This window comes from Crocodylus porosus, unplaced genomic scaffold (assembly GCF_001723895.1).
Source record: "Crocodylus porosus isolate Cpor-Errol unplaced genomic scaffold, CroPor_comp1, whole genome shotgun sequence".
NCBI lineage: Eukaryota > Metazoa > Chordata > Crocodylia > Crocodylidae > Crocodylus > Crocodylus porosus.
In genome coordinates this window covers 96781759-96794351 of record NW_017728943.1, presented here as the reverse complement: position 1 = coordinate 96794351, position 12593 = coordinate 96781759, and the positions used below count along the sequence as shown (strand labels likewise).

The following is a 12593-nucleotide window of genomic DNA, read 5'->3' as shown; positions in this document are numbered from 1 at the left end:
TTTATGCCTGCAGGCTCTCTCTCGCTCCCCACATTATCCTGACAGCCAAGAAACATCAAAAACTACTTAGTACTAAAAAAAAACCAAAATCGAAGGACTGGCATGTTCCAGCCTCAAAATCAAATGGAAAGTAAGCCCCTCTGGTGGTGCTGTGAAGTGGCAGCTGTGTCAAGCTTGCTGTATGCTGAAGACTAATCTATTCTGCATTATGTGTACTCAAAATATGGAATAATGTATACTTGCTGGAAGAGCAAAAGGAAGAATTTAGCATAATACCAGAAAGGATAAGCTAATCATCTACTACTGCTTTAGTGTAGCACTTGTAAGGAAACAAAAAAAAAAAGTTTCATTGTCAGCCTTATCATGGATGTCCACATTCACTGCACTCACTAGCTTGTAAGCGCAGATGACCAGACTCATTCCTTACAGAAGGGTCAAGCACACACTATACTGAGTACAAGTGTTTAAAGTTACTTGCTTGTGCTATTGAAGAGTCCTAGAAACTGTTTTTTAAATCAATTTTAACTATGATCCAAGCTGTGCTACAAGGTCCTAAAAAACAGGAGGTCTTTACCACTCCCCACCTCCCTGTCCTCCCTGCCTTTCTAAAATCTGTATCTCTGAAGAAATGCAAAGCTTCAGAATATGGGCTTCTAAGAAAAAGTAAAGTACAAGTTAATTAGTACATTTGTTTCAAATGTGGGGGGCGGGAGGGGAGGGAGAGAGGGAAACAAGCAACCCAAATCCCTACTTCTTGAACAAGGAAGTCAGAGGGAATGTTTTCTATTCCCAATTTCTACAAAAGAGATCCATCTACAATATCCACACTTTGCTTCTGGGGAAGCCCTGTAAGTTAACTGTGAACTGCGGTGACACTAAGGCAGCAGGTCCCAAACTCCAACAGACTGACTGTGCACCTTCAATTTAAAACAATACAACCTTAACTTTACCACAAGCAAATTTTTGTCATATAAAGTAATTATAATAAATTTGTTAACCACTGATAGGTTGCCTGTGTACCACTGGTAGCATCTGTACTACAGATTGGGAACTGCTGCCCAAAGGAATATGTTGGCTCCAAATAGTCAGGATATCTCCCCAGACAGATCAGACAAATTACTGATACCTGAACTATGGAATATTCCAGAAAAAAAACCATGCTGGTTTACAGCAGGGGTTCTTAAGCTTTTTAGACTCAAGACACCACTCCATAACTCTTTTAAAAAATGAGCAGCATCCCATTTCAGAAGCTACTTTATTTGTTACAGTCAGTCCTTACCTCCTTGCAAAGAGGCTGGGCAATGAAGTTAGTGAAACCCTAAACCCACTATCCTCCGCTTAGCCTCACACCTGGAGCCTGATCCTGCCCTTCTGGCCACCTGTACACATGACAGGGTTTTAGTCCCCTGAACAAACAGTAGGTTGATTGTGACAATTAAAAACCCACTGTTTCAATTTAGGGGCTTCTGTCACTTACGGTGAGGTGCCCAATCCCCACCCCCCAGGAGCCTGCCTATGTCTCCCGCGGCCAGGAGGCGAGCTGCCAGCAAGCTGAGTGGTCCCCAAGTTGCAAGTGTCCCTAGTCCTTCCCTCTGCAGCGGCAGCAACCCAGGGCTGCCTGGGTGAGCTGCTATCAGGCAAGTGCCGCCACCCTGTCAAGGGAAGGTCGAGGGCCCCCGACAGGTCAGGCCCCACCAGCAGCTCACCCCCTGGCTGTGGGAGAGGCAGGCAGGCTCCGTTGGGGGGTGGGGGGGAAGAAGATCATGCCCCCCTAGTGCATCCCAAGGTGCCCCAGCACCTGGGTTGAGAATCACTGGCACACAGAGATATGCTAAACCAAAATAAAACCAAGGGGACAATAATTCAATGTATACTTAACATGCGTTTGCAAAAGGGAAATTGAAAACACATGCATTATGCAATCACTGAAGCTAACAAAATTTCAATAGGAAGAAATTGCCAAAAAGACTTTTAACATAAAAGTCCTGTAAGTTCCTCAAAGCCTGTAGCTTTACACAGAGTAGGAATCACAGTGGAGGTGCATATATTAACTTTTTACTCAAGCATATGTAAACTCTTATCTAGGTGACATGGCATAAAATCCTGTCATTTTGATCATCTTGTAGTACCAAAAATTTTAGAAATCAGCGTCATATCATTACAGACTACTTTTAGCATTTTATAAACATATTGTATAAAGTATCAAGTAAGAGTGCTCTAATTCCCAACTGCAACAGCTGCTAGAGTCAGAACAGAAGAAAACTGGCTCTTGATGATAGGTGGAGCCAGGTCACCACCCTTGTATGTTTGTTTGGTTTTTTAAAGTGTAATATCTTTAACTGTTAGCTAAGAATAAAAAACTGCCTACCATTAGAAAGGCTGCATCAGTTCCTATATCCAATTCATGAACAGATATTACAACACAACAGTATAAAGTGAGGACGAGTGGGGAAAACAAAACAAAATAAAAAAAACAAAACAAACTTTGCGTCAGCTGATCTGATGCAACATTTTTGTTGAGGTAGCTATACTGCATAAGTAGGTGGAGTGATACCACAGAAATTTAAAACTAAATGAAACAGGGAAAGCTACAGAGGTTTAAACTTGACAGACAGATGAAATGGGATATATAAGATTCAGCTGCACCAGAATAATCACCCCTATTTTCCATATTTAAAGTAGTGTAATCATTTTGTTTGTTCATACCCATAGTGGTTAACATTCAGTGCAATTTAAAGCCACTTTCCCCAAAAGCTAAAACAGTTTTGATTTACATTAGGCCCTGGAACAGTGACAGTAACAAAGAGAAGATCTCAAACTAGTGCAGCATTCATGGACTAAAAGCAAATTACCAGCAGCCTGTAAAGTGAGCTAGCTGTGGGCTGCCAAGAGAAAATGAGATTCAAAGTTACAAATAATTAATAATGGAAGTATATAGAAAAACTGAGCCTTAGTATGTGGTTTTAAACTTTAACTGCACAGGAAAGCGTCATTTTTATGTACCTTGTAATATCTGAAGTAGTCGCGTTCTTGCAGTTTCTGTATTTTGGGGAAAATCTTGTAAGTATTGAAGTCATCAATGCTTTCTATATCACACTGGCAATCATCCAGGACTCCTATAAGCTATATATATTTAAAAAAAAAAAAAAAAAAGTATTTAGTAACATGGCTCTGTGGATATTTACGGTTGTTACATGGCCCTTTTATTTTATTTTTTTTTAGCAGAAGAAAGAAAGAGGCCAACGATGAGTTAGAAATACAGTTCAAAAACAACATTTATTTAGTGTCTTGGCAGGAGAATTCCATATATTTATTACTAGTAAGTTTAATACACAGGTTTAAAAAACTTTCAAATTGTACAGTTTTGTTGCCATAGTCCTTTGCATTTAATCCATCTCCTGTACAACAAGGCAGGCAGGGTGGTACTCATCCAGAATTCTGAATGAGTTAATCTGACAGATGCCACCTACAGTACTTTCTATCCAACTTTATACTACTGGGGCTAAATATTCATAAAGGCTTGAAAGGACCTCAAGAGATCATCAGTTCAAACAGGGAATCGAACCTGAAACCTTGGTATCATAAAACACCAGGCTCTAACCAAGCTAAACACCCACTTTCCTCTCTGCTCCTGCTATAATGTTATGCTAACATATGAATAGTAGTTATACAGATGATTACCACTGTCCTACAATTTGTTCAGCAGTTGCAGTCCACCCAGACATATGATGAAAGACGTGGGACCTAAATTTCCCAAACTCAAGTGCATAAATTCAGACATGGCTCTTTTGTTAAGCACCCTTATAGGAATTACTCATCTCCCTACGCCAGTGGTCTCCAAACTTTTTTGACCGTGCACCCCTATCAGTAAAAAATTTTTGAACACGCACCCCCAATATATTTATTTATAAATTATATACATGTACTACTCGCATACCGTACGTGACACGTGACTGTCTGACATATGGACTGAGTGAGGGCACCAGTGTCAATCCATATATTAAATATTAATGAAGATTAATTCCTTTTTATTTTTTAGATAAAAATAAATATAAAAACAAGTTCTAATATTTTCTTCCTGCACCCCAATGGATCATCTTGCACACCTCCTGGGGTGCGCACACCACACTTTGGAGGCCACTGCCAAATCTTGCATTATCTTGGTAAGGGTACAATATTAATTTTAAACCAAGTGAAGTTCAGCTACCCTGTGTTTTTAGAAGGAAAGAGTTTTATTACTGTTTCCCATTACGTTAGTAGTTTTGTCATTAAAAATCTGCATGTTAATTTTAGGAAAACAAAGTCAGACAACAGCAGTGTCTGAAGTGTCCCATACCAACCATTTTTACTGCTTATTAAGTACAAAGTTCAGACCTTTAAAAACAAAAAGAAGCAAAACACCTCATTACTACTTTACAGAACACAAGACAGAGAAATATCAAAGTCACATGGAAACAAAATATGAAGTCTACCAGGTTAACTTACAAAATAAAACTAACACTAAAAACACTTAAATGCTAATACTGCAGTTGCTTTCTATTAGGAATTGGGTCTGTCAGGTCTGTTCTCCAGTACCTAACAATGAAAACTTGATTCTCAAGAATTTGCCTGTTTATTTTTAGTTACTCCAAAAATGGATACACAAATCAATTTTTTATCCCGTGTGATTCAGTCTTTCAAATAACACAAAAATTGCCCAGCAAACCATAGAATATGAAAGATGTGAACCTTCAAGATCAAAAGAGGTCTCAAGAGTTCAAACTCTAAAAAAATAAAGGCAATACATCTAAACACAAGAAAGTAGTTATGCCATCCAACATACTGTTTTTTCTTTGATCCAGTTTTAGAAGAGCAGTAGCACTTTCTTCCATAGAACATAACAAAAATGTGGAATTACACCTTGAGAGGACTAATATTTCATGTAACATTATGTTCTTATTGTATTAGCATACTCTTTAAAGGTGCATTAGTGGCCCACATGTTAAGTGAAAGCACAGAACGAGAAGGCAATAGAATCAGTTCAAGAAACCACTGAAGAGGTTGGAGCTTCACGTGGCTAGTTATTTTACAGAGCTGTTCTGCTCTTGTGACTCCAACTCAAAAACAGCTATTGTTCAGCAAGAAACTGCTGTGAAGCAGTTATGCAACATTTTCTGAATCTTCTCAATCAATGTTAGGTTATTTACATTAAAACAATTTTCTTTTCTTTTGATGTTTTAATGAAGTACTGCATTGTAGAAGTGCTATGCAATTAATATATTAAAAGAAATAATTTTTAAAAGTCTGCTTCCTTCCCATTACTCATGCTGCTCGTATATTTTGCATTTCACTTCATTTTGATAACTAAACTAGACTGCTAACTCACTTTAATGACACTGCCAAATTCTGCACTGGCACATGTTATCACAACTCCAGTTCTTTAACGGGGTTGCACTGATTAGCGATTTATGCAGTGACTGAATTTTGTCTATTGCATTTTTTTGCAATATTTAAGTTGTTTCATTTCTCATACTAGAGGGGATTTTATTTATTTTGAAGGAAAGGGTTTAGACACAAACTGAAACAAAGAACCTCATTAAACCCTTACTGGTCCCGATAATGATGCAACCTAAAAAATAATTAAAAACCTAGCATCTCTCTCTTAAATCTCCCAGAGGATGTAGTAAAATACAGACATAAAATTAAGAACAGTTGAGTTATACAAAATGACTCTAGATAAGTTACAGCCCCTTAAAGTAGATGATTATTATTCAGTCAGAACTGAATGAAACACCCTTTTGTATTTATATTTAACCAGTCAGCTTACTAACATGTATCAAGTAGGCAATTCCCTCATAACTGCATTTATTAAAAAATTCAAAAGAATGAAAAATTGAAAAAAGGACTAGCATATTCATTTTTATTTTGTTTGGATGGTAGGTGTCAAATTTACCACCTTTTATATTTCTATAAAGTATGGCAAAACATCTTCATACATTTGTCACAGTCAAACTGATGAACTGTCACATAAAACATTCATGATGTAACCTTGAAAAAGGAAGCTAGCAACCAAAATTTGCAAGACAAATAAATCAATATAAAAATTTTTCATTTATGAAGTATTTGTAAATAAAAACATATGGAGATTTCTTTAGCTTCAAATTTATAACAATTCATCCATGTGGAATTTAGAGAGAGAATATATTAATAGAGGAATGTAAATAGCATGTTTACACAAACAGCTTTAAACTGTGTTATCAGGTTGTTGCTGAAGCAATTAAATTCCTCATTAGAGCACCAACTGGGACACCTTGTTTTGCTTCTACATGGTTTATCTTTTTTCAGCAGATTCAGAAAGAGAAACAAAGTAATAGGCAACAAGATCCAAAAGCAAATATTATCAGGAGGTTAGCTACAGTGTGAAGGGATGCTATTTTCAACCATTGTTTAAAACAAGACAAATGATATCCCTCCCACATGGTAAAGATAAACATAAATGCCAGTTTGCTAATGACTGCATTAAAGACCACCAACAAAAAACAACTGAAAACTTGCTTCAGAAGCCATTTAAATGCATCCCATGGACTTCACAGTACCAAAGTGCCACTAAAATGCAACCAAAGGAAAGGATTTGTGGGGGATGATACCTACTTTTACTAGACCAACTGGTTGGGATAAATTTAGATAAAGCTTTCAAATTGCCTCATATCATTCCTGAACTCTTATGGCTAAATCACTCCAACCTTTTGGAAGTCTAGCTAACTCAGCTTCAGTGGACACGAGACACCCCTCCCTAACTCTGGTAAAAGGAGTGGTACCCCATTTTTAAAACAACTTATAGATTACAATGCTTAGGTCCTTGCAGAGGGGCTGGAGAGCGAGGGTTCGTCAGACAGGAACAAGTTGCAGCCTGCATTCACCCACTTACCTCCTTAAGCATCCTTCAAAGAGTCTGGTATGCTCCTGTTGAGCACCCCCACACCAGCTAACTTCTTGGCAACTCTAATTCTAGTTTGGATGGTGGCTTACAAGAGAGCCAGTTTCACCATATGTATTACATATGTACACACCAACATGGATATTAACACACAAAATACCCAATATACATGGGGGAAGGAGAATGTGTGTGTGCAGGTGCCTCTGTATTTACCCAATACAGCTTCCTGCCTGCCCCAAACAGAATGGGAGGAAAAAAAACAACCCAAAAACATCATCTTATATTTGCATACAAGGAAATCTCATTAAATATACTGTCTATCATTAAACTGCTGCCAAAAGCAGCACGTGGGCAAAAATGGAAAACAACTATGAAGCTGATTAAATGCAGCCGACACTGAGCATGACAATAAAACATATAGCTCATACTGCACAAACATACCACAAGTAGTGCAGCCCAGCTGAATAAGACAGTAGTGTCCATTGTACTTAGTCCCCCTCACCGCTGACTTCTTTTCCAAGTCATGAGCAGCCATTATACTGAATATACTTCAGCTTTCTCTCCACTCCCACAGCTAAACTGTGAATTTGGCCCCCACTACATTTTACAGGTATTGTGCAATTAACCAGTTAATTGAGCAATTACCTTGAAACCAGCTACACATCCAAAGTACCTACTATGCTATAAAAAGCTCCAATCAGCTATAAAATTAGACCTCAAAACGTGTCTTAGTTTTATAGCTGATTGCCATCAAATTTTAATTTGCACGTGTAGCAGGGTCTCCCCAGTCAGCTGCCAGGGCTCCCAGCCACAGGGGTGCACCATGCCCAGCTGGGATGGGGGCTGCTAACTATTGATCCTGTCAGCACAGGGACCCAGAGTCCCACAGCTATGGATGCTGGGACCTGACAGGACGCCTCCCAGTGCCAGGACACAGCTCAGTCTTCACAGCTGAAGGGGAGCAAGAAAACCTCTGGAGCTTGGAGACTGCAACTGTTGTAACCTCCCAGCCTTGCAGATGCCTGAAAGCACCAGGGCCGGAAGACAATGGCAGCTATGGAGCCTTACTTCTTCCCAGCAGAGGAAAAGCCCCAGATCAGGCTTCCTCAACACTGGCAACAAAGCATGATGGAATCTAATGTACAATCCCACAATCACCTTCCTGCCATGCATGTGTGACATGGCAGGAGACATGATTGTGTGGACTGTGCATTAGATCCCACTGCACTTTTACCTGCACTTGTAAGGGGACCCTTCTTATTCCCCATTTCCAATTATTCCAGTTTCTTCATCAGCCTGGCAAACATCACCAAATGGGGCCCCAAACAGTTAACCCAGAAACGCTCTGTTGCCCCCTCTTTCAGCCTGACACATATGATTAGCGTGGCTCTGTCCTCCATGGAGGTGGACCTGGACCAGACTGCCCTGTACCTCATCTGCACGAGTCCTGTGATCTTCCAAAAATATCCAGTTCCAGTCACGAGCAGGGGGCTATCTGGATTCACACACATACTGAGCACTGATGAACTATGATCATTATGGCTTGAAACGCTGTTGGCTTAGTTCAATGAAGTAAAGGGTAAATTAGGACCCTTTGGCTTTGACCTAATAGAATGTATATTTAGTATTATACACAGTCTTACACTTAAGACTTAAGTCTTACACTTAGCTAAGATCAAGTATAATAGATACACTGGAAGGCAGGGCTAAGATTCAGAGTGAACTAGACAAACTGGAGGATTGGGTCAAAGAAATCTCATGAGGTTTAACAGAGAAAAGTGCAACGTCCTGCACTTAGCATGAAAGAATCCCATGCACTGCTACAGGCTTGGGACCAACTGGCTAAGCAGCAGCTCTGCAGAAAAGGACCTGGGTTACAGTAGACAATAAGCTGAATGAATCAATGGTGTGTTCTTGTTGCCAAGAAGGCCAACAGTATACTGGGCTGTATTGGTAGGAGCATTGCCAGCAGATCAAGCAAAGTGATTATTCTGCATTGGTGAGGCCACATCTGGAGTACTGTGTCCAGTTTTGGGCCCCCCACTATAGAAAGGACTCAGGCAAGTTGGAAAGAGTCCAGTGAAGAGCAACGAAAATGGTTCAGTGGCTGGGACACACGACTGCTGAGAGGCTGAAGGAACTGAATTTATTTAAATCTGCAGAATAGAAGACTGAGGAGATGGTTACAAAGAGGATGGATCTAGACTGTGCTTAGTGGTGACAGATGACAGAACAAGGAGCAATGGTCTCAAGTAGGAACAAGGGAAGTTTAGGTTGGATATTAGGAAGAACACTCTCAGTAGAAGGGTGGTGAAACACTTCAACAGGTTACCTAAGGAGGTGATGGAATCTCCATCCTTGGAGGTTTTTAAGGGCCAGCTTGACAAAGCCCTGGCTGGAATGATCTAGTTGGGGATGGTCCTGCTCTGAGCAGGGGGCTGAACTAGATGACTTCCTGAGGTGACTACCCAGCCTAATTTTATATGAATCTGGGATTCTAAAGTGCAGTTTTACCTGTCCGTGACAAAGGCAAAAAGGCTAAAGGAGGGACTAAAAGGGCAGAGTGGACAGTGTGACGATAGAACTGAGAAAGGACCATTGCAGAAGGAAGAAAGCTCTTGATAAGTGCTCAGACCCTCCCTGAATACCAAACCTGAACAGCGAAGCTGGACATGATCTGACTGGTTTTCAGCCGACTACTGCTGCAGAACATCTTTAAGGTAAACCCTAGAGATCTGGCTGGGCTGGCAGCCTTGCCTATCATGCTGGACTGGGATTTCATGTTCCAGGACTGCCAGAGCTTTAAGGATTTCTGAGAGATAAACAAGAGGAAGAGAGAGGGCCCTCTCTGGGCTCTCTGGAGAGGGAAAATTGGGAGCGTGTAGCACCTGTGAAGATGTTTAATCTGGCAATGAAGAAAGAAGACAAAGAGCGGGCTTATCAGGTACTGCAACAAGGTGGGTGATATTGAAAAGGTACAGGACCCCAATGGGATCTCATGCCCTGCTATCAGGTGACCCAGAAAAACCCAGTGAGATACCTCCAACCAGTACTAGCCCTCAGGGCAAACAGGGGGTTCATGATTTACCACAGCCAGCCAAAGCTGTGCAAGAAGTATGGTGAAGAAAGGCACTTAGCTTTGGTCTACCTCTATACCACATTCTCCATATGTAACATGAAGGGCCACATGGCAAAGGACTGTAGGAAGAAAAGTTGCTGCAGCCTCAGTCACAAAGGAGGTATACGTTTCACCCCTGTCCCCAGTCCTTTGGGAAAGAGCAACACAGCAGAGAAAGGAGAACAAAGGACAAGGGAAAAGGGAATGAGAGACACCTACAGAAGAGGCAGCAGAGCCTAAGGAGCAAGTGAAAAAAGTTATAATGAAAGCCAGGGAGAGTCAGAAAAAGAACACTTCAGCCCTTCCCCCACCCCTCCCAAGCTGAAAGCCAGAGAGAAAAGAGAAAAAAAAAATGCAGGGAGGGGAGCACTGTACCTCTGAAAAAGGAGAGAGGGGGAGAGCAACTCAGAGAAAGGAGGGGGGTCAGAGAAGAAGTAAAATGAGATGGAATGGCATTTAGAAGAAAGAGAAAAGGAGGAGAAAATGAAGAAGGGAGTTAAAGGGTAGAGGAGAAAGAAGCAGATCCCCAACCTCTGCCAGTAGTCTTCCCTCCTCGGTTTTCTCCCCACAATAAAGCCCTAACCACCCAGAAGAGATTTTTTGCCAGTCAGGAGGAGTGGATGGACAAGTTCTTAAAGGAGTTTAAGACATGGAAGAGTTTGTGAAAGCAATGAGTATGAAAATGGACAAGAAGGAAGCACAGGGGGAAGATAAGACAGAAGAAAGCCTGTAAAGAAAGAAGCTAACATCAGACAGATGAAGGTAAACTGAAATCTTAAATCAAAACGTTGACTCTCTCTCTAAATTTACAGTCTGTACTAAATAAGGACAGAAGGAATGGTTGAAGTGTATCTATATAAAAGAACGTGCATTATCAGCAGCAAAATAAGAAAATAAATAACTACAAAGAATACGAGAGGCGGTGGGAGTGGAGGCCATCAAGCTGGTCTGGCTCAAATATTAAGAGCAACATGTGTAGCCATGCTAATTAAGAACCCAAGCATCAAGATCAAGAGAAAAAAAAAAAAAGAAGTGTGGGTGGGTGCTAATGCTATAAATAATGTGCAAAATGAACAAGAAGTTATTTGAGATCACAAATCAGTGGACTGAGATGAGGTGTGGAGTTTCCTGAAAAAACTAGGAATCAGCATGACTGGCAGAACACCCTGAAAATCAGTAGGTGATTTCAACTGCATATGACAAGCACAGGACAAAAAGGGTAAGGGGCAAGCAGGAACCACGGACAAGTCAAAGATCCTAAACAGAATAAATCGCACACAATAACTTGCAGGATACAGGAGGATACAGGAGGAAGAGGACAAGAGAAGAGTCATCTTCACAAGAGGAAACATAGCAAGGAAGTTTCTCATGAACTGACCTTACCCTGACATCAAAACACTGGACAAAGAGAAGCAGAAACACCAATTTTCCTCTTAGAGCACTGCATACTTGCAGCAAATGTCAAACAGTGCTTAAACCTGAGCCCATGCAGGGTGAAAATATATTTATGGAAGGAAGGACCAAGAAGAGAGAGGGGAGGAAGATGTGGATAAAGCCTTGGAGAAAGAAATGGGTCCTGATATTTGTAGACAGAACCTAAAGAAAGATGCAAAAAAAGAAGGTGCAGGGTGGGAGCAAAGTTGCATGGGAAACTGAACTATACAAATAGAGGGGATAGGAAAAGGTTCACATACCAGTAAGATGTAAAATGTGGAATACCTAAAAGAATTGAGAAAATAAATTGAAAAGTTTGTGATTTCATGGACAGGCTACATAGCTACATTTTTTTAGATGGGGTAGGTGAGGGGAAAAGGAAGAAAGAGCTGAATGGAATTTGGATATTTTTGTAATAAAGACAGGGTTTATACTATATATCAGTATTATATATGCTGCTTAAAAGCATGTTCACAATGTACCAGTGCTAAAACTTGCAGCATTTAAAAAAATAAAAAAGGTAAGCTGCAACAACTCTCGGTGAATTAAGTCTACGTGTATTTCTAGTAATTGGCCTATCTGCAACTTAATACAAGCACGTCTATTTTGAGGTCAGCGTGTTCACATTTCCTCCTCACTTCTGCGTACTCAGGGACAGCAGGGTCTGCCAGCAAGGGGAAGAAGCTGGAGGAGGAAGCAGACGGCAAAGCAACTACCTGCCTCCCCCATTTAGAGACTCAAGACAAACCTCCAACAGTTATGAGTCTATACCTGGAAAATGAGATGGTCTAATAAGAGATATGCTGGGTTTTTGGTTGCGTGGGAAACTGTCTCCCTAATAAGAGATACTCATATAGGGTAGGTGAGGGGAAAAGGAACCTTATCTGCCCATTCACCCAGAAATAAGTGGGCAAACAAGGTTCTTTGGGTAAATACCCATTTACCCAAAGAAGCTTGTCTCCCTATAACAATTTCCAGAGACTCTAATTACTGGAAGCTGAGATTGGAGTAAATAAGGTGCATATGTCTGTATTACATATCTGTATAGACCTTATATATACACCAACACAAACACACACACGCTCCTCACACCACCAACTAGGGAAGCGCCCCGCAGCCCCCGGC

General features: G+C 40.7%; 1 protein-coding gene across 1 annotated transcript in view; it reads right to left on the bottom strand.

The window, feature by feature from the left end:
• The window catches only part of ERO1B (endoplasmic reticulum oxidoreductase 1 beta), a 57673-nt gene that overhangs the window by 34569 nt on the left and 10511 nt on the right, over positions 1-12593 (bottom strand). The window contains exon 2 of the mRNA XM_019548613.1: positions 3004-3123. Coding sequence (XP_019404158.1) covers positions 3004-3123 — 120 coding nt within the window. The remainder of the gene's footprint in view (positions 1-3003; positions 3124-12593) is intronic.